The 23,479-nt window shown below is 40.4% G+C and overlaps 1 protein-coding gene across 3 annotated transcripts in view; it reads left to right on the top strand.

Moving 5' to 3' along the window:
- Positions 1-23,479, top strand: part of LOC129193918 (pro-neuregulin-3, membrane-bound isoform) — a 219,672-nt gene that overhangs the window by 194,873 nt on the left and 1,320 nt on the right. Inside the window, exons 3-9 of one of the 3 annotated variants that reach the window (XM_054798721.1) lie at positions 4,696-4,769; positions 14,291-14,314; positions 17,252-17,354; positions 19,235-19,301; positions 20,430-20,524; positions 20,596-20,739; positions 22,663-22,716. In XM_054798721.1, coding sequence (XP_054654696.1) covers positions 4,696-4,769; positions 14,291-14,314; positions 17,252-17,354; positions 19,235-19,301; positions 20,430-20,524; positions 20,596-20,739; positions 22,663-22,716 — 561 coding nt within the window. Of the gene's footprint in view, positions 1-4,695; positions 4,770-14,290; positions 14,315-17,251; positions 17,355-19,231; positions 19,302-20,429; positions 20,525-20,595; positions 20,740-22,662; positions 22,717-23,479 lie in introns of all 3 variants that reach the window. The other 2 variants (XM_054798719.1, XM_054798722.1) reach the window with 2 other exon arrangements.

Genomic DNA, 23,479 nt, shown 5'->3' with positions numbered 1-23,479 from the left:
GTATGAAAATCATTTGTACAAAAATGAGTAGCTTGTGGCCATTTTCATTTTCTAAAAGTAGCTCTCGCAAGAAAAAACGTTGGTGACCCCTGCTCTAAATGTTCCTCTAATTGTTCCCCTAAACGTCCCTGTAAATGTTCTCTAAATGTTCTTGTGAATGGTCTTTTAAATGTTCCACTAAATATTTCTGTAAATGTTCCTCTAAATGTTCTTTTAAATGTTCCCCTGAACATTCCTGTCTTAAATATTCCCCTAAATGTTCTTTAAATATTCCTCTAAATGTTCTTGTAAATGGTCTTTTAAATGTTCCACTAAATATTCCTGTAAATATTCCTGTCAATGTTCCTGTAGGTGTGTGTTTGGTGTGTTTTTGCGTCCACTGCAAGCTTCCAGAGTGTAACTTTATTTTCTTGCGGCTATTGAATAATTCATGCAGAGCAGACTTTGGCATTAGCAGGCTTTAGCTAGCATGCTGGAGGCAGTGGAGGATGTAAAGACCGGCCTTTGCTGGTTCTTAGAATAGAATCACTGAAGCGTCTTTCACCTGGTCAGTCACTAAAGGAAGGTTAGGTTAGGTTAGGTTAGGTTGGTTGGAGATGACTGGACTACTTGGTATTGTCTCCTAAGTCCCACAATGCATTGCAGCAGACACCACCTTTAAAACAAACGACAAAGGGTTGTCATGGTGACAAGGTCTGAAAAGTGACTTTTTTGTTTCATTTTGGGATCAGGGCCCAAGGGTGCGCGTGAATTATTGAGGAGGCTCTTTGCTCTCTTGAAAGCCTCGTGAGATGGAGGTGAGCGTTCTCGGCGTGATGAAGAGAAAGGCACACGTTGGAGTGGAAGCCATGTTTTATTCAAAAAGTCCACAAGTTCAGCATGAGCGGCGGCGAGCGGAGAACTTGAAGCACACGGCGTTGAAAGTGTTCCTAAACGTCTCTTTTGGTCACCTTAAAGCTGTCATTGAACACAGCGCCACGTAGCTGCTAGTTAGCTGCAACCTCATTCTAAGCTAACCACGCGGGCTATGAGGGTGTAAGGACGTACATCACGGTACTAATACGGTACATATTAAGCCTTTCATTCTGACCCAACGAACATCTCCAAATGATTATTTTAACATGGAAGATATCGGATTTGCAATACTATTTTTAAATGACTGTATGTCTTGAACTATCAAAATGATTTCAGTGTTTTCTGAAGCGAGAGACTGCGCTGTTGAATGACATACGGGTCGTTACGGTAATCCTAGGGACTACGCTACAGCAGTTCCAGGAAACAAGGCTTTGCTACAAAGCAGAGTGGGGGTTTGTGTACAGAGCAAATGGAGCTGGTGTGATGGAGAGGGTCACAGAAGCAAGCTTTCCACAACAAAGTTGTGCAGAAAAGTGATATTTTATATTCGATTTGATTTGTTTTTTAGCGTTTGTTTTTGTGTTTGGCCGTGTTGTAGCTTTTTTATTTTTTTTGCTTGATTGCAAAACATGCGGAGGAGCTCGTCTGGCAAGTAAGTCTTATTATGTCTACTACATTGGCTAAAAGGAGTGTAACAGTGACTATAGGGGTGTTATTTCCTGTCTAGAGGGCTCTAATAATGTTAAAAAGCGTATTTAGAAGGTAAACAGGTTTTCTATGCCTAATATGTCTTACTTTCTGTTATTATGTCTACTATATTGGGTAATAGGAGTGTGATGGAGACTATGGGGTGTTATTTCATGTCTAGAGGCTGTAATAATGTTAAAAAAGCATATTTAGAAGGTTCTAAACAGGTTGTCTATGTCTTGTATGTCTTATTTTCTCTTAATATGTCTACTATATTGGGTAAAGGAGCGGAAAGGTGACTACAGGGGTATTATTTCATGTCTAGAGGGCTCTGATAATGTTTAAAAGCATATTTAGAAGGTCCTTAACAGATTGTCTCTGCCTTATATGTCTTATTTTCTCTAAATGTCCACTATATTGGGTAATAGGAGTGTAAAGGTGACTATATGGGTGTTATTTCATGTCATAATGTTAAAAAAAATCATTTAGAAGATGGTAAACAGGTTTGCTATGTCTTATATGGCTTATTTGTCCACTATTATGTCTACTATATTGGCTAATAGGAGTGTAAAGGTGACTATAGGGGTGTTATTTCAAGTCTAGAGGGCTCTAATAATGTTAAAAAGCATATTTAGGAGGCGATAAACCTTCTAACTACCCAAATATTCCAATTTTAAATAAGGGATCCTACTTGTTTGTTTGTGTTTTTTGTGGCCCACGAGTGAGCCAGCCCTGGTCTCGTGTGAATACGCTCTTAGATTGCTTTTGAAGATGAAGCGGCAATAAGCGTCTTTTTGGTGGTCTTTGATTGTTTGTTATCACCATCAAGCATTCACACACATGCACATATTGCAAGCATGTACGGACACACACACACACACACACACACACACACAGACACATGAATCATAATGACTTCATGAAGAAGAGAACATGCTAGACGACATTTTCCTTCCAATCAATAAAGACGGCATGGATGACAAACATGAAAATGTCAATTATTTATTGTTATTATTGTTATTATTATTATTATTATTATTATTATTATTATTATTATTATTATTATTATTATTATTATTATTTGGGATAACCGCTTTTGCTTTTGATGAGACCTCCAAAAACAGGAGTGTTCTGGCAAAGCAGAACTGTGTAGATGTTCTCCATACGCGTCCACAATGTTTACATATGCATGTTCATTTGCAGGAATTCATCATGCTGCAGGCGGCCTGTTTATATTTATCTTCACACACACACGTGCACACACTCTGCCATGCTGGTGCTCTGCTTGAATTAATGAGCGCGCTGTTAATTCACATTCATCGTCACATGACACATGTTTGATCTTCCTGCAGGGGGCGCCACACACACTCATCCAACATCTTCTATGTTTTTTATTTACACCTGTCCATCGGATACTCTTTTTTAAATTTACTGCAGTCCCTCTGATAGTGTTTTTGTCGACATATGTCAACATGACACATAAAAGCACAAGTTTCTTGTCGAAGGTGTTCATCATTCGCATTCATTTTTAATGCCACAGCTTCATTTTCACCTTCAGCTAAAACCAAGTCATTGGTGTGTACCTACAGTAATAGTACGACTGTAGTACTACAGTAGCACAAATAGTACCCAGTGGTACTACAGTAGTAGCATTAGCAAGACCAGTACACAGCAGTAGCACTATACAATAGTAGTACTACAATAGTATCTGTAGTGGTACTGTAGTACATATAGCAGTACACAGTGATACTATATACTATAGTAGCAGTATTACTGCCGTAGTACTGTAGTAGTAGCAGGAGTACACAGAAGTAGTACAGTATTACAATACAGTACACAGTACTACCATAGAAGTGGTGGTACCCTGTAGTACTACAAAATTGTAGTACTGCAGTAGCAGTACTAGTACACAGTAGCAGGTCTGTGGTAGCAGTAGCACTACACAGTCGTACTATAGTAGCAGTAGCTATACACAGTAGTACAGTAGTAGCTGTGCAAGTACACAGTAGTAGTACTATAGTAGCAGTAGCTCTACACAGTAGTATAGTAGTAGCTGTGCAAGTACACAGTAGTAGTACTATAGTATCAGTAGCTATACACAGTGGTATAATAGTAGCTGTGAAAGTACACAGTAGTAGTACTATAGTAGCAGTAGCTATACACAGTAGTATAGTAGTAGCTGTGCAAGTACACAGTAGTATAGTAGTAGCTGTGCAAGTACACAGCAGTAGTACTATAGTAGGAGTAGCTATACACAGTAGTATAGTAGTAGCTGTGCAAGTACACAGTAGTAGTACTATAGTAGCCGTAGCTATACACAGTAGTATAGTAGTAGCTGTGCAAGTACACAGTAGTGGTACTATGGTAGCAGTAGCTATACACATTAGTATAGTGGTAGCTGTGCAACAGTAGTAGTACTATAGTGGCAGTAGCTATACACAGTAGTATAGTAGTAGCTGTGCAACAGTAGTAGTACTATAATAGCAATAGCTATACACAGTAGTATAGTAGTAGCTGTGCAACAGTAGTAGTATTATAGTAGCAGTAGCTGTACACAATAGTATAGTAGTAGCTGTAGCAGTACACTGTAGTAATGCTATAGTAGCAGTAGCCAAACACGGTAGTGGTACAGTAGTAGCAGTACTCAATAGTAGTGCTATAGCGGTAGTAGCAGTAGACATTCGTAGTAGTGTAGTATCAGCAGTAGTACTGTAGTAGTGAGGCATGCAGTTGAGAGTCATGCTGGGTAAGGTACATAGTACTCTGCATGGTACAAGGGGTACTATTGATTGGAGGTACATAGTACTCAGTGCCTTCCAAGCAGTGCAAGGGAAGGTAGAGTTGCTTTGAGGTGTTTTTTGTGGCGAGGGACATGAATCAGCGTGTTGAGGTGTAAAATGTCCACAAGCTAAGATTTTCTATCCAAGCAATTAGCGTGTGTGAGATGTTGATAAGCAGACCTTTATGAAATACATATATTTATATTTCATATTTATTAAACACACACGCTAACAAGGCCGCCAGCCTTTAACAACCTGGTTATTTATTTCAACCTTCTTTACCTGAGGGCCTCACCTGTACACCGGTGCCACCTGCAGGATGAAGATTTGTACTGCAGCCAATCAATCATGCACTTCCTTTCTTGTCCACTAGGTGCAGAGAAGGCTACCAGGGGATCCGCTGTGACCAGTTCCTGCCCAAGACCGACTCCATCCTGTCTGATCCAAGTAAGTTCAAAGCAAGCACCATAAGGCATGCATGGAGGAGTATGGGGCGGAAGATTTTTGTCTTTCTGGAATGGATTAATTAGATGGGCAGTAGTTCTTATGGGAAAAATGGATTTGGTTAGCGTACACTTCAGTTAGAGTCAGACCCCCCTGGAACGGATTAATGACGCTAACCAAGGTTCCACTATAATGTGTTTCTGAGCAAGGACGAACGGGTAGCGCCAAATCTAAATGTGGCGGGCCACCACAAATAAATTAACACAAAACTTTGTAACGTAAAATGTCATAACATGAAATGTCTTAACATAGCACAAAAATGCCATAACACGAAACTTTGTAACACTAAGTGTCATAACAGCGCCTTGTTAGCGTGTGTGTTTAATAAATAAATGTCATAATATAAAATGTAACATGAAACATCTTAAAACGAAACACAAAAATGCCGTAACGCAAATCGTAGTAACACAAAGACATAACATGAAATGTCGTACCATGAAACGTTACAACATGAAATGTCATAACATGAAAAGTCATAACACAAAACATGTTAACATGAAACATTATAACACAAAAATGCCATAACATGAAATGTCATGAAACATTGAAATGTCATCTTCTAAATGAAACGTCGCAACACGACACACCTTAACATAACACACTACAACACATAAATGCCATGACGTGAAACGTTGTAACATGAAGTGCCATAACATGAAATGTCATAGCATGAAACGGCGTAACACGAAACGGCTTAAAACAAAACAGTATGAATGTGAGTGTGAACTGTTCTTTGTCTATATGTGCCCTGCCATTGGCTGGCCACCAGTCCAGGGTGTTCCCCGCCTGTTGCCCGAAGTCAGCTGGGATAGGCTCCACCATGCCCCCGCAACCCTGATGAGGAGAAGCGGCATAGAAAATGGATGGATGGATGGATTATCACACAAAAATGCCGTAACACGAAACGTAACACCTAATGGCATAACATGAAATGTCATAACATGAAACGTTGTACAACAAAACGTCTTAACACAGAACATTATGACACCAAAATGCCACAACATGAAATATTGTAACACAAAATGACACAAACACAACAAACATCATGAAACACTCCCCCCGTTGAACCACCAACTGCGGGTGCAAGCAGAAGGGTCAGGTTGCAATGTGTTTTGGGTGGCGGTCAAGGGCGGGCGCCTGGGCGACCTGGTCTTCGGCGGCCAAATTTGGTTCTGGGGAAGGAGCCCGAACTTGTGCGAGAGGTTGAGACATTCCGACTAGATATAGTCTGACTCACCTCGACCCGTAGTTTGGGTTCTGGAACCAAACTCCTTGAGAGGGGCTGGACCTTGTTCTACTCTGGAGTTGCTGCAGGGGAGAGGAGGCGAGCTGGTGTGGGCTTATTAATAGCCCCCCCCCGGCTCGGTGCCTCTGTGTTGGAGTCATCCCCGGTGAACGAGAGGGTCATTTCCCTTCCCCTTTGAGTTGGGGAGAGGGTCCTGACTGTCGTTTGTGTGTACGCGCAGAACGGCAATTCAGAGTACCCAGCCTTCTGGGAGTTCATCAGAGGGGTGCCGGACAGCACCACAACTGATGACTCCATGGTTATACTGGGAGACTTCAACGCCAATGTGTGCAATGTCAGTGTGACCTGGAGGGGCATGATTGGGAGGCCTCCCCGATCTGAAACCGTGTGGTGTGATGTTATTGGACTTCTGTGCGAACCACAGTCAGCTGGTGGAAGTAATATTTTGAGGCCCTTCTCAATCCCACTGACATACCTTCCATAGAGAAAGCATAGTCAGAGTACACGAACGTGGACAGTTGCATCACCGTGGCTGAGGTATCTGGGGTAGTCAAAACGCTCCCCAGTGGCAAAGCTCCGGGGGTGGACGAGTTTCGCCCTGAATTCCTCAATGCTCTGGATGTTGAGGGACTGTCTAGGCTGACACGTCTCTTCAACTTTGCATGGAAGTCGGAAACAGTACCTCTTAATTGGCAGACCCAGGTGGTGATCCCCCTTTTCAAGAATGGTGACTGGAGGGTGTGTTCCAACTACAGGAGGATCACACTCCTCAGCCTCCCTGGGAAAGTCTATTCCAGGGTGCTGGAGAGAAAGGTACGACCGTTAGTCGAACCTCGGCTACAGGAGGTTTTCGTCCCGGCCACGGAACACTGGACCAGCACTACACACTTACGAGGGTACTGGAAGGTACTTGGGAGTTTGCCCAACCAGTCTACATGTGCTTCATGGACTTGGAAAAGGCATTCGACCATGTCCCTCACGGTGTCCTGTGGGGGGTGCTTCGAGAGGACGTGCCATTTGGTCCTTGTACAACCGGAGCAGGCGCCTGGTTCGCATTGCCAGCAGTAAGTCCAGACTGTTTCCGGTGAACATTGGCCTCCGCCAAGGCTGCCCTTTGTCACCGATTCTGTTGATAATTTTCATGGACAGTATTTCTAGGCGCAGCCAAGGTGTTGAGGGAGTCCAGTTCGGAGGCCTTAGGATCTCGTCTCTGCTATTTGCAAACGATGTGGTCCTGATGGCCACATCGGGCTGTGATCTTCAGCATTTACTGGTTTGCATCTGAATGTGAAGCTTCTGGGATGAGACTCAGCACCTCCAAATCCGAGGCCATGGTTCTCAGTCGGAAAAGGGTGGATTGCTCCCTCCGGGTTGGGAATGAGGTCCTGCCTCAAGTGGAGGAGTTCAAGTATCTCGGGGTCTTGTTCATGAGTGAGGGAAGGTTGGAGCGTGAGGTCGATAGGTGGATCGACGCAGTGTCTGCAGTAATGCAGTCGCTGTACCGAACCGTCGCGGTGAAGAGAGAGCTGAGCTGGAAGACAAAGCTCTCAATTTACCGGTCGATCTATGTTCCCACTCCAAACTACGGTCATGGGCTCTTGGTTGTGACCTACAGAACGAGATCACGGATGCAAGAGGCTGAAATGAGTTTCCTCTGTAGGGTAGCGGGTCTCACCCTAAGAGATAGGGTGAGGAGATCAGTCGTCCGGGAGGAGCTCAGATTAGAGCCGCTGCTCCTTCACATCGAGAGAAGCCAGTTGAGGTGGCTCGGGTATCTAGTCCGGATACCTCCCGGACGCCTCCCTGGTGAGGTTTTCCGGGCATGCCTAACTGGGAGAAGGTCCCGGGGAAGACCTAGGACACGCTGGAGGGATTATGTCTCACAGCTGGCCTGGGAACGCCTTGGTGTCCTCCCGGTGGAACTGGAGGAGGTGGCTGGGAGACCAGGAAGTCTGGGCTTCACTACTGAGACTGCTGCCCCCGTGACCCGGACCTGGATAAGCGGAGGAAAATGAATGGGTAGATGAAAATGCCATAACATGAAATGTTGTAACACAAAATGACATAACATGAAACACTGTACCACTACATGTGGTATCATGAGGGCAGTCTGTGTAAATATGTACAGTATTTGTGTTCTCAGGTGGCAGAAAAGAATCATTTTGAATAATTACCTTCTCCTCTGTTTGGACATGCTCATCATTACTGACTTGCAGAAATGCTTTTTGAATTCCATGGAGGAATGAGACTAATTCAGAATGAGACTAGTTGGGAATGACACTAACTAGTAATAATACTAACTAGTTGGGAATGAGACTAATTGGCAATGAGATTAGTTGGGGATGAGATTATTTGTCAGTGAGACTAGTTGGGGATGAAATTAGTTGGCGATGAGCCTAGTTGGGAATGAGACTAATTAGGAATGAGACAAACTGGGAATGACACTAGTTGGGGATGAGACTAATTAGAAATTACACTAACTGACAATGAGACTAGTTGAGAATTAGACTAGTTGGCAATGAGTCTAATTGGCAATGAGACTAGTTGGGAATGAGACTAATTAGAAATTGCACTAGTTGGGAATGAGACTAATTAGGAATAAGGCTAGTTGGGAATGATACTACTTAAAAATTAGACTAATTGTCAATGAGATTAGTTGGGACTGGGCCTAATTAGAAATGAGACTAGTTGTAAATGAGATTATTGGGAATGAGACTAGTTGGGAATCAGACTAATTGGGAATGACACTATTTGGCAATGAGACAAGTAGGGAATGACACTAATTAGGAATGAGACTAGTTAGGAATGAGACTAGTTGGGAATGAGACTAATTGGTAATGAGATTAGTTGGAAATGAGACTAGTTGGGAATGAGACTAATTAGAAATTATACTAATTAGGAGTGAGACTAGTTGGCAATGAGACTAATGAGGAATGAGACTATTTGGCAATGAGAATAGTTGGGAATGAGACTAATTAAAGATGAGACAAGTAGGGAATGAGACTAGGTAGGAATGAAACTAGTTGGGAATAAGATTAATCAGGAATGAGACTAGTTGGGAATAAGACTAATTAGAAATGAGACTAGTTGGGAATGAGACTAATTAGGAATGAGACTAGTTAGGAATGAGACTAGTTGTGAATCAGACTATTTAGGTATGAGACTAATTAGGAATGAGACTAGTTGGGAATAAGACTAATTAGGAATGAGAACAGTTGGGAATAAGACTAATTAGAAATGAGACTAGTTGGGAATGAGACTAATTAGGAATGAGACTAGTTAGGAATGAGATTAACTGGGAATGAGACTAGTTGTGAATCAGACTATTTAGGAATGAGACTAATTAGGAATGAGACTAGTTGGGAATGAGACTAGTTGGGAATGAGACTAATTAGGAATGAGACTAGTTAGGAATGAGACTAGTGGGGAATAAGACTAAATAGGAATGAGACTATTTGGGAATGAGACTAATTAGGAATGAGTCTAGTTGGGAATGAGACTAATTGTTAATGAGATTAGTTGGGAATGAGATTAATTAGGAATGAGACTAGTTGGGAATGAGACTAATTGGAAATTAGACTAGTTGTGAATGAGACTATTTAGGAATGAGACTAGTTAGGAATGAGAGTAGTTAGGAATGAGACTAATTAGGAATGAGAGTAGTTAGGAATGAGACAAATTAGGAATGAGACTAATTAGGAATGAGAGTAGTTAGGAATGAGACTAATTAGGAATGAGAGTAGTTAGGAATGAGACAAATTAGGAATGAGACTAATTAGGAATGAGAGTAGTTAGGAATGAGAGTAGTTAGGAATGAGAGTAGTTAGGAATGAGACTAATTAGGAATGAGACTAGTTAATCTTGTAAATCAGTGAAAGTGTTTATGAAAAGTGTGCTGTGTGTTGGTAGTTTATGAGTTTCTTCTTGTGTGTGTTTGTTGATGCTGTCGTGTAAACCACCACAGTGGGTAAGTTGAACGTTGGAGAAGAAGAGCAGCAGGTTGTCTTCTCTGTCTTCTCCCCCCACCCCACCCCCCACCTTCTCCTCGTCCTCTCCCACTTGAGCAGCTGGTTTCTTCCTAATTGCTGAGATTACCTGTGTGTCACATGCACAAACTTAACTTCCCTCCCCCGAAGTCTGCCTCCTGCTAACCTCCTAACACGCATCTTGTCCAGGAGTAACCCCCCCACCCCACCCCCCCTGCACTTCCTGTCCGCCTCATCAGCTAACATGGAGTGACAATCTCATGTGGATGTGAGTTGGAACGCTGCCCACTCCAAAGGTTCATGGGCAGGGCGGTGGTCTCCATGGGATGGGGGGGGAATGAGTCAGCCCTATATTGACGTTTCCTTGGCACCGTCTGACAACAATCTGTTTCGTATTCATTCATTCAGCTTGCTAACATGCTAACATGCAAACACTACTGTCGCCATGACGATGCCAACGTATGCATCAACGTATGTATGCGTGTGTGCGCATGTGTGCGTGTGCATGTGAGATGTTTGTGTGTCAAGGATGGAAGGGAGGGAGGGAGGGAGGAAGGAAGGTAGGGAGTGTGTGATGGATGTTTATTCTCTTGTGGGAAAATACTCTGTGAGCCCTCGGATCACAACAAATGGAGCGCCGGCTTTGGATGCGTAAATCTCTTTATGTGCTTACATTTCATGTGCAGTCTGGGAAGGCAACATGGCTGCCATCAACACCAGGAGGCTAGGACGCAGGCTAGGATGCAGGCTAGGATCAAAGTCTTGTGTGTCGTCATATAAATGATATCAATTATTAAACAAAAATTATACCTGGAAGTTATACATTCTCACGTCACAAACACAATGGTGCAGCTAGGAGGCATGCTAGGATAAAGTTTAGGATGAAAGCTAGGTGGCAGGCAGCCAAGCTGCAGACGCACGTTGATGATTGTGAGAGTGACGTGTTGTCCTGTGAGAAGACATTGATGCTAACAAGAGCAAAAAAACAATGATGCTAACAATAGCAAGAAAATGATGCCAACGATAGCAAAAGGACAATGATGCTAACAATAGCAAGATGTTCATGATGCTAACCATAGTAAAAGGAAAATGATGCTAACAATAGCAAAAATACAATGATGATAATAGCAAAAAGACAATGACGCTCAATAGCAAGACGACAGTGATGCCAACAATAGCAAAAAGACAATGGTGCTAACAATAACAAGAAGATAATGATGCTAACAATAGCAAAAAAACAATGACACTCAACTGTAAAAAGACAATGATGCTAACAATAATAGCAAGACAACAATGATGCTAACAATAGCAAGAAGACAAAGATGCTAACAATAGCAATGTGATGCTGCAGCACAACCATGAAGGAAATGAGAGAAAACATTGCACCAATCAATGGAAGTCACGTGTTGAAGCTTGATGCTAATAATTAGCTAATCATCTCCACACGATTTCTTTTCCTGCGTGAACGTGTGAAGAAGTAGAAAAGTCAGTGCTGTGCGTTGGGAGGGCAGGAGGAGGGCGTCGGCGGTCATTTTGTTATCTAAAGAAGCAGTGAGTGTGAAGAATGCAGTCAGGTTGCCTTGAAAGCTCCAAAAGAAAAGAGAAACAAACAAGGTTTGTTCCGCTGAGTGGAAGCAAAAGTCTGTAGAACAATTTGGCCAATGAGTCTGAGGCCAAAGTCAAAAGCAAAACGGCAGCAAGGTTGTGAAAAAGCACTCTCGTGTACATTTGCTTTAATGGCGTGCAGCCAGCAGGAAGTGATGCGTGGGGGGAGGGGGTGCAGGTTAAACGGAGGTAAAGGTTCAGGTCCAAAGTCTTCCACACAACAATAAAATTCTTATTGAACAATAAAGTCTCTGAGCGTGGGACATCCATGGCCTTTTCGTTTTATGAATGACTTCATATCAGCATCTTTCATTTGCATCTCCTCCTCCTCAAGCGTAGTGAACAATCAGCGGTTGACGTTCCGTCTGTCCACGCCACCGTCCTCTCCCGTGTGACGAAGTTGGACGAGTGGTGTCAAAGTCACACATCTAATCGCATTTAGTCTCTGCTTTCTTCATGGATTTCATTTATTTGCATTTGTCTACTTAGAAACGATATACACTATCTCTCCATTTCTATCACACAAGCGCTAACATCTCCATCCTTTTCAGTCACCTTAGAGAACCAGTGCTGTGTGTGTGTGTGTGTGTGCGTGTGCGTGTTAGACAGGAAGTCAACAAAGAGCAGCCCTTGCTGGAAATGCACTCTGCTTCTTTTCCCACATGTTGAAGTGTGCAAGTGTGAAGATGTCGTGTACTCATACCGCATGTGCAGCCCTTGTTCTGCATGCTAATATCGCTTATCCTCTAAATCAGTGGTCACCAACCAAGATCCCTGGTCTCGGCCATGAACCTGCGCAACCAGGATATATATGTATATGTGCCTTTTGACCATTTTTGCCACTTTTCCCCAAAAAATGTTCCTGCAGTGATGCAATGACAAATGAGCCACTGATGCATTAACTACTGATTAGTGTACAAGCACAACCTGCGCGCTCTGTCACTCGCTGTCTCTCCCTTGCTTAACATCCGGTGTACGTGCGCTGTCACCTTTCGGGGACGGGGCTCCTGGCTGGAGCTTGTGGGTTGCGTGCCTGGAGGGCGGCGAGGCGTACGGGCGTGTTCAGCGCTCAAAACGCGTGCCTGTGCGTCACTCTCCGGGAGGGGAGGGCACTGATGTCGTAATACTTTTTTCCCTAATATTCTCGTGATCGACCGGCAAAGTCGCAAAGATCGACCAGTAGCTCGCGATGGACGGGTTGGTGACCCCTGTAAGAAATGAATATATAATCATAAATAAAACACGGTTACTCATTGACTTTATTGTGTTTACTTTGGTACATTATTTGCTTACTTATTTTCCTTTTGTACTTGTTTTGTTTCTGTGTGTTTACTCATTTTTTATCTGTTTATGTGTGCTTATTTTTATTTACTTATTTTTATTTTTTTCACTTCTTTTGTTTTTGTCCGTTTACTTATTTTTGTATTGTATTTTTATTTGTTTATGTGTGCTTATTTTTATTTGTTTACCTATTTTTATTTGTTACTTGCTTTGTTTTCATCCGTTTGTTTACTTGTGTACATTTGTTTCCTTATTTTTATTGTATTTGTTCATGTGCTTATTTGTATTTGTTTACTTAATTTGTGTTTGTTTTTCTACAGTACGTACGTATTTGTTTATGTTATATTTTAGTTTTTGCCAAATTGTTTATTTTGTTTCTTCATTTGCTGACTTATTTTTTCTGTTTACTTTTTGGTATTTATTTTTTCATTCGTTCATTCATGTATTTCTTTATTTATTTTGATCTCTTTGTTCATTTGTGTATTTGTTTTTTACTTTGTATTTGATTTGGATTTCATGATTGTTTACTTATTTATATGTTGTCCTTGTTTTGTGTGTGCACGTTTACTTTTTCACTAAATTTGATTTTTTTTCCCATTTTTCACTTATTTTGTTGAGTTATTTGTATTTATTTTGTCATTCAGTCATACAGTATATGTATTTATGTAGCTTTGTGTTCATCTATGCAGTGTGTATTTATTGAGGGGTACATAGGAGTAGAGGTGCGCGGCTGTAGACAAGCTCCATGCATCCCAGCAAGTGTGCGCTCGGATAAGAATGAGAATAAGATGATGATTATCATCGTGAAGGATCCAACATGGAAGGTCCCAGAAGGAGTAGAGTACGCACCAGAAGCAGGAAGTAGCAAGTGGAGGTCATCAAGTGTTGATTCATGTTTGCGTGTGACCTCGGTGGCCTTGGCGGAGGTCTCGGTAACGTGTGACGCCCGGCGGGCTCGTCCATCCGAGGTGTCCTCCAGAGCCGCGCGGCATCCGTCTTCAGCTCACACGGTGATGGATGCTCCGCCCCCCGCTTCGGAGCGCGCTCACTGAGCTCCATGGGAAGTAGAGTTTGCAGTTAGCCGCTCGTCTTCCTGTCATTCCCGCAAGGTCACCGGGGTCGTCCCGCGCATCCCGGCCAAATGAAAACGTCAGCGTGAAGATAAAAGAGAGAAAAAGTCCGTCACGGGGTCAGCGCTGACGTGAAAAATGATGTTTACGTCCCCCTTCCGACGTGGACCACACTCCCTGACCAAAATTACAGGAAGTCTGTCAAAAAAAATGCCGATGATGATAATGATGATGCTAACATGCTAATGCTAACTGTAATTCTTGCCCCCCCAACAGACCAGCTTGGCATTGAGTTTATGGGTAAGTGAAAACGTGCACCACCTTCTTCTTCCTCTTCCTCTTCTTCTTCTGTCTGTGACGTCATCTGTTTGCCCTCATATGTTACGTGTGTGCGTTACGTGAGCAACACACGTGCACACATTTGCACGCTCATGCACACGTGTGTTTGTGTCTCATTGCAATGCAAATGTGCTGCAGTCGCCATGGAAACGGCGATGAGAAGGAGGCGGGCATTCCATTTTTTTTTATGATGTTGGATCTGTGACCACATGCACTCTTCATTAGTGTGTGCGTGCGTGCGTGCGTGCGTGCGTGTGTGTGCGCGCTTTGCATGACATTCCGCCTGCCAAGCTGCTCGCCTGCAGCTCCGTGCACGCTCCATCATGGCATCACAGCTGAGCTGATGACACACGTATTACTCTTGAAGGAGAACCGCTCTCCTTTTCTATTTTCTTTAATTTTTTAGAACCTCGCTCCTTTTTTATTTTTTTATTTTAATTTTATTAGATATTAGGGCGTTAGTGGCACATGAATCTTCTTATGGTCACGTGCACCTGCTCCATTACGTGTGCACGCTCCGTCACGGCGTCACAGCTGAGCTGATGACACACATTTTAGTCTTTAAGGAGAACTCGCTCCTTTTTCATGTTTTTATTTTAATTGTATTTGATTTTTTTTAGGAGAACCTCCTCCCTTGTTTCTTTTTTATTTTGGTTTGTTTTTTCAAATAAACATTTTTTTAAATACTTTGAAAGAGGGAAAGATTATTTTTAAAACTTTGTAAAAAAAAAAAAAAATTAAAAGGAGAACCTCTTTTATATTTTTTTCTATTTAATTTTAATTTTACAATTTTTAAATTAAACAAATAAAAAACTAAAAAAATATAATTTTAAAAAGTTTTGTTTTTAAAAATATTGTAAAAAAAAACTTTTGCATTAACATGTATAATATATATATTTTTAACCAATGTAAATAATGTACAATTATAACATTTTTCAATTTTACATTTAAAATAGGAAGGTTCTTTTTTAAAACATTGTAAAAAAAAAATTCCCCCATATCTTTTTTTAATTTTATTATTTTACATTAAAAAATTTAATAAATATTCAAATAAAAACTTTTACTATAAAAATAAATAAATAAAATGAATAAAAATAAAAATAACATGTAAAAAATGAAATGTACAATGAAAAATAACAAAAACAGTTACAATGTTTTCAAAGAACTCTTTGATTTTTGAATTTCAATTTTTAATATAATATAACATCTAATAAAATTTAAAAAGGTTCTTTTTTAAAACTTTGAAAAACTAAATTCCCTTCTCCATTTTTTACTTATTTTTTTACATTAGAATGTTTCATGAATATTTAAAGAAAAATTCAAAATCTAAAAAAAATTATGTATTACATTTTTTTATTTTACATTTAAAAATAACAAAAATAAGTTCTCTTCTGTACAATATTTTAAAAGAACCTCTCTTTTTGATGTTTTAAGTTGTAATTTTCTGACTTTTTTAAAGAAGAACTTCTTTATATTTGTTATTTTTATATAAATATTTTTAAAGTAATTTATAAAAGGAGAACCCTCTAAAATTTTGTAACATATGTTGTCGTGTTTTAAACAAAACAATAAAAGTGAAGAATAAAAAAGGTCTCTCAGATGTCTTTTAAGGGGGTCAGCATTTGTGCTGCCTGGTGGGGGCGCTGCACACGCATCATCATCATCGCCCGCCTGTCGGCCGGCGTGTCAGGTTGTGCAGAAGCTGTCAATCAAAGCGGCTGCCAGAGCAGCACGGCGGCGTCTGGCCGGCGTTCAGCAGTGTGGGCTTTGGAGACGCGCTCCAAGAACGCCGCGTTTCCGTTAATAGCGGCTTAACGCCTCCTCAGCACACTCAGGCAGCGAGTTCACGGCGGGGCGGAAACTTCTACCAGGACTGAAACTTCTGATGGCCGACTGCCACTGTCTGCACAAAAGTATTGGGCCACAGCTCTCATGAACTTGATGCAGAAAGCAAGGTCCGTATGGACGCGTGCTTGGAGGAACTGGAACAGGTCCGACATCAACGAGGTTTTCACAGAAGACGCGGAGGATGTTCCAGCGGCAAAGGCGCCATCTTGGCTTTGGAGGGGTGTCCCAATACTTTTGTTCTTACAAGGGTGAAATATTCATCAGATATTTCCATCATGCTGCTGTGAGGAAGACACGAGCTTCTAGAAGCGTGTGTGTGTGTGTGTGTGTGTGTGAGTGAGTGAAGCTGAGGGGGCGTGTCCATGGGAGGGGTTAAGATGAAGCGCCTCAAAATGAATTCACGTCGTGCGCTCAGTCGAGTGCAACACTCACTAAAGGGCAACGTGTTTGTGCAGACGACGTCCATATTTGGGTGTTAGTGGCACATGAACCTTCTTATGATCACGTGCACACGTGATCATGATGCCATGCCGTCATGGCATCACAGCTGAGTTGATGACACACATAATATTGGTCTTTTAGCATTTTTTTCATGTTTTTTTTTATTTAAAATTGTTTTTTGTTTTTTTTTACAAATTTACAATAAAAAAAATAAATTTGAAAAGGGAAAGGATCTTTTTAAAACATTGTAAAAGATAAATAAAAGGCGAATCGCTCTCCTTTTTAATTTTTTTTTATTTTATTTTAGGAGAATCGCTGTCTTTTTTATGTTTTATTTTTTGGGTTTATTTTTTATTTAAAATTGTTTTTGTTTTTTACAAATTCAAAAAATCTCTCCTCTCTTTTTTGTATTTTTTTTTACATTAAAAATATTATTTTTTAATTTAAGATTGAATTTATAAACAACTGACGTAAAATACATTATAGGAATGTCACATGATCCCATACGTCGCACTTTGCTGTTGTACGCACTTCAGTGTACTTTACATGCTCTTCATGTGTGTGTGTACGTGTGTGTGTGTGTGTGTGTGTGTGTGTGTGTTCCTGCAGAGAGTAAAGAAGTGTACAAGAGGCAGTTGCTGTCAATCACATCCATCGCCATGGCGATCGGCCTCCTGGGAGTCCTTTGTGTCGCCCTCTACTGCCGCAACAAGTGAGTTATGATGGAAGCTAGCAAAGTTCTACTACAGTACACACTGTATATACAGTATATACTACATACACTTCTACTACAGTATGTACTGTAGAAGTGTATATAGTATATACTGTATACACTTCTACTACAGTATGTACTGTAGTAGAAGTGTATATAGTATATACTGTATATACAGTTCTACTACATTACATACTATATACTGTACAGTTCTACTACATTGCATACTACATATATACTATATACACTTCTACTACATTACATGCTATATATACTGCATACAGTTCTACTCATTGCATACTACATATACTATATGCAGTTCTACTACATTACATACTATCATACAGTTCTACTACATTACATACTATATATACTGCATACAGTTCTACTACATTACATCCTATATATAATACATACAGTTCTACTCATTGCATACTACATATAGTATATGCAGTTCTACTACATTACATACTATATATACTTCATACAGTTCTACTACATTACATACTGTATATACTGCATACAGTTCTACTACATTACGTACTATATATAATACATACAGTTCTACTCATTGCATACTACATATACTATATGCAGTTCTACTACATTACATACTATCATACAGTTCTACTACATTACAAGCTATATATACTGCATACAGTTCTAGTCATTGCATACTACATATACTATATGCAGTTCTACTACATTACATACTATATACAGTTCTACTACATTACAAACTATATATACTGCATACAGTTCTACTACATTACATACAATATACAGTTCTACTACATTACATACTATATATACTGCATACAGTTCTACTACATTACATACTATATACATTTCTACTACATTACATACTATATATAATACATATAGTTCTACTCATTGCATACTACATATACTATATGCAGTTCTACTACATTACATACTATATACAGTTCTACTACATTACATACTATATATACTGCATACAGATCTACTCATTGCATACTACATATACTATATGCCGTTCTACTACATTACATACTATCATACAGTTCTACTACATTACATACTATATATACTGCATACAGTTCTACTACATTACATACTATATATAATACATACAGTTCTACTACATTACATACTATATACAGTTCTACATTACATACTATATATACTGCATACAGTTCTACAACATTATATACTATATACAGTTCTACTACATTACATAGTATATACAGTTCTACTACATTACATACTATATACACTGCATACAGTTCTACTACATTACATACTATATACAGTTCTACTACATTACATACTATATATACTGCATACAGTTCTACTACATTACATACTATATATACTGCATGCAGTTCTACATTACATACTATATATAATACATATAGTTCTACTCATTGCATACTACATATACTATATGCAGTTCTACTACATTACATACTATATATACTGCATACAGTTCTACTACATTACAAACTCTATACAGTTCTACTACACTACATATTATATACATTTCTACTACATTACATCCTATATATAATACATATAGTTCTACTCATTGCATACTACATATACTATATGCAGTTCACATATGTACTATGTACAGTTACATACTACTGTATATATGATCTTTACGTGCGTGTTTGATTGTGGATTTGTGTCTTGAAAAGAATGAAATGAAAGCATGAATGAGTGTATGAGTATGTGAATGAGGGTAGAAGGTATTTATGCAAATGAGCGAGAGATGCATTTGCATAAAGTGTCTGGTGTTTTTTGGGGGGGCAAAGAGATGAACTTGTGTGAGGTGTCATTCGGCTTTTAAAAAGACAAAACTAACTTTTTCTTTTCTTTTCTTTTGTGTTGAGGAGACGGCGAGAGAAGCTTGAAGCTCACCTGAAGGACACGCGACACCTGAAAGACTACACAAACTCTCAGGTCTTTCTCACGCCTTACTATATACCGCACCACAATTACATTTGTGTAGATGATGAAGATGAAGATGGCCGAGGATGATTGTGAATATGATGATGATGGTGAAGATGAGGGTGATGGTGGTGGTGAGGATGATGATGATATGATGAGGAGGATGTACATGGTGACGATGAGGCCTGCCATGATAACATATTGTGCTGGTGATGATTGTGCTGTAAATTATCGTCGATAATCGATAATATCGTCTTTTTAAGACCATTTTTTTTCATTCATTTTTCATTCAGTGCTATGTCACATTTGAACCACTAGATGGTACTCAAGTATAGTGTACCTGTGTTGCCTATTGTAGCACTCACGAGTCGGTGAGGTGAGGAAGAGTTAACAACACAGCTCACACGTCTCTCTTAAGAAAAAAAAAAACACTCCATTAAAACCTACACACACATGCAGTTATGTAGTGTATTGTTAAACTAATGTAGGGGTTCCTATTTGAGCTGGAGCACAGCTGAGTTGCGGCGTAAAATACAATGTTGCTGATTGTACTTCAACACGTCCTCCACTCGGCCACACAGCTCAGGAACTGCTGCCCGCGACCTGCGCAGGCACGCCCTCCCAGGCACCTCGCACCGTCCGCCAAACACCGAAAGGCTGCACCTCCCCTGCAATGCAGCAAGCGACACCGTCCGAGAGCGTGCACCACCCTGCCCTATACATTTACTTGGCCAATCGCACGCCCCAGCGAGCGCCGACCGCCGGGACAAAGGCCCCGCTGCACTGGCTTAGAAACTATCGCTTTTGTGCCTTCGTTGATATTCGTGTTTGCTTGCTAACTGCTAGCCCCCCGCCCCCACATTCTGGGACAAAGAGGCTGAATAGCTGACGGGAGGTTCACCCTCTCCGTTCATTCCGCTATAGAACCAATGCGCACAGACACATGCAGAGTGAACCCTCTTGTCATCCAGCCTGTGCGGTCCAGCGAGACGATGAAATGGGCCAGGCATACGAAAACGCACATCAATTTATGGAGGCGTCAAGATTATCGACAAGATATCGTCAAGATAATCGTTCGATTAATCGATTTATGGATTATCGTGGCAGGCCTGGATGAGGATGTCTATATTTGTGTATCAGTATTCCAAAGGGGCGGGTGTGTGTCGCCATGGTGACGTGTGTGAGTCCAGCTTTGCTAACATCAGAACCACACCAACCGGCTGCATCAAACACACGTGAGTTCATCACACGCACACACACACACACACATGGCAAGGTAACAGGAAGTTGTTTGTTTGTTACAAAGGGCGGAGCAGAGGAGTCGGGGAGCTCATTGGTCCGCCCACCCCCGCAGGACTCCGCCCATTCCTAGAGGACGGTCCAAGAGTTCTGGTCCCGCCTACCAACACCTCCAGGAAGTGGAGCTGACTGAGAAGGAAGCACAACAAGGGTGAGGAGATGCACATCCATGCTAATGTTAGCCGCATGCAGACTGGTTACCATGGCAACATGGTGGATCAGGGAGGCGGCCATGTTGGTTTGCCTGGAAGCACCTCCTGTCAACGCTCAGTGACTACTGTGTGTGTGTGTGTGTGTGTGTGTAATGAGTGTCCATGGAGATAAAGGCGGGGTCACGTATCTGACCTGCGACGGCCCTAGAGCGACGCCGGCGCCGCTCGGCGGTGCACGAGTGTGAACTTCCTAGACGCTCGCCATGTGACTGTGCTTCCCGGCATGACGCGGGATTTGTCAGTGAATGTTATCTCGGGAATTAGCGACCCCGCTGCATCATCCGCTCCTATCACTCGCGTCATCTCGGCGGGAACGCCGCAATCTGCACTTCGCCGCCGCCAGGAGACGATAAAGCAGGACGTGATTTCCTTTGAGCGTGGAAAAACACCTTGGCATCCGCGTGTGTGAGGTGAGCGTATTACGCGTTTGACATGGCAGGAAGAGAATAACGCCAACATGGCGAGACTGTCAATCAGAGGAAGACACCACTTCCTCCTGCGGGTCAGATGACTTTTGGACCTTTTCCTGGAGTTAATTATTAATTATACAGTACAGGCCAAACATTTGGACACACGCAACACAACGCCATGAATAACAACCCCATCAATAAGGCAAGAAATTCCACTCAGTAACCCTGACAAGGCACACCTGTGAAGTGAGAACCATGTCAGGTGACCACCTCATGAGAGAACACCGAGGGTTTGCAGCGCTATCAAAAAACATACTTTGAGGAATCTAAAATATGAGACATATTTAGAGTTATTACATAAGTTAAGTACATAATTCCACGTGTGTACATTCATAGTTATGAGAATCTACAATGTAAATAGTCATGAAAATAAAGAAAAGGCATTGAATGACAAGGGGTGTGTGTGTGTGTGCGTGTGTGTGTGTGTGCGTGTGTGTGCGTGCGTGTGCGTGCGTGTGTGTAAAGGAATATAGGAAGATAACGAAAAAGATGAAGTGGATATTCTTATCACTCACTTCCTAACTCTTAATTCCGATGTACAATTTGCTAAATTTAAGTACGCTGGAAAATACACTGAAAAGTACATTACCCTTAAATTACGTGATGTCTTTGAACACAACCCCTCATTGCTCATAAGAAGTGATTCAAATGATCTGCTGCTATTAAAGAGACAAGTGTTAGACAAATGGATTTTTAGGCTTGTGTGGTATCTTTTAGCTTGACTGACATATTCAGTTCATTTGGAGATACAAGTATTAATACATACAAGTACATTTAATCCTGTCCTGTCATTTATCTTTCTGCTAATTAAGTACAGTAAAAATGGGCATATTGCTAATGGTGCTTCATCATGATTAATTAATTTAAAAAGTGATTAATCTGATTAAAAATATTAGTAATTTGACAGCCCTAATATTTTTATATTTATTATTATATAAAATTATTTAATTTTAAAAAATGCATATAACAGATAACTTACAAAAAATAATTTATATACTACGTATAGAATTTATAAGTAATATTTAATAAATAATCATCCTTTTCATGGAGTGCAGATGTTTATTATTAATTATATTTTGTTGGATATTGTAATAACAATATATTATTATTTATTATGTATTAAATTCTTTTTTCAATTAATTAAAATATGTAATTTTAATTATACATATATAAATATTTTCATTATATATTTTTTATAGTTATTGTATCTTTTTTAACTATATATATAGAATTGTTTTTAATAATATATTGTATATAATTAATATATACTAAATAATAATTATTTTCATGGAGTACAGATGTTTATTATTAATGATATATTATTACATGATAATAATAATAATGTTATTTATTTTCCATCCATCCATTTTGTATGCTGCTTATCTTCACCAGGGACACGGGGGTATGCTGCAGCCTATCCCAGCTGACTTCGGGCAAGAGGCGGGGGTAATTATTTTTTATTATAACGAATTACATTATTTTTTAATTAGGCCACACGGTGGACTAGTGGTTAGCATGTTGGCCACACAGTCAGGTGATTGGGACGATCTGTGTTGGAATCTCTGTTGGGCATTTCTGTGTGGAGTTTGCATGTTCTCCCCGTGTGTGTGTGGGCTTTCTCCGGGTACTCCGGTTTCCTCCCACATTCCAAAACATGCATGTTAGCTTCATTGGAGACTCTAAATTGTCCATAGGTATGAATGTGAGTGTGATTGGTTGTTTGTCTATATGTGCCCTGCCATTGGCTGGCCACCAGTCCAGGGTGTACCCCGCCTGTCGCCGGAAGTCAGCTGGGATAGGCTCCAGTATACCCGCAACCCTAATGAGGATAAGCGGCATTGATGGATGGATGGATTATTTAAATTAATTAAAATATATAAATATTTTAATGTTATATAGACAATTTTTTATTAATATTTTTTATATTTATTATTGTTATTGTATACAAATATTGTAATATTATAATTTATTATTATTATTATTATTATTATAATTTATTATTAATTTAATATGTATATAAAAAATGAATACTTTGAAATATGTATAATAAATACTACTAATAAATATGAATATTGCATAATAATACCCAATAAATGATAACTAGTCCACCTAGGAGGGCCATGGTGTTTGGGCAGAGAATACACGTCATGCACTGAAGCCAGTGGATGAACTGGAGCAGTGACCACAAATCAACATAATGCAGGCTTTA

Source organism: Dunckerocampus dactyliophorus, chromosome 14 (genome assembly GCF_027744805.1).
Source record: "Dunckerocampus dactyliophorus isolate RoL2022-P2 chromosome 14, RoL_Ddac_1.1, whole genome shotgun sequence".
NCBI classification, from domain to species: domain Eukaryota; kingdom Metazoa; phylum Chordata; class Actinopteri; order Syngnathiformes; family Syngnathidae; genus Dunckerocampus; species Dunckerocampus dactyliophorus.
The sequence above is the reverse complement of the archived record's forward strand: the minus strand, read 5'-3'. Positions and strand labels throughout refer to the sequence as shown.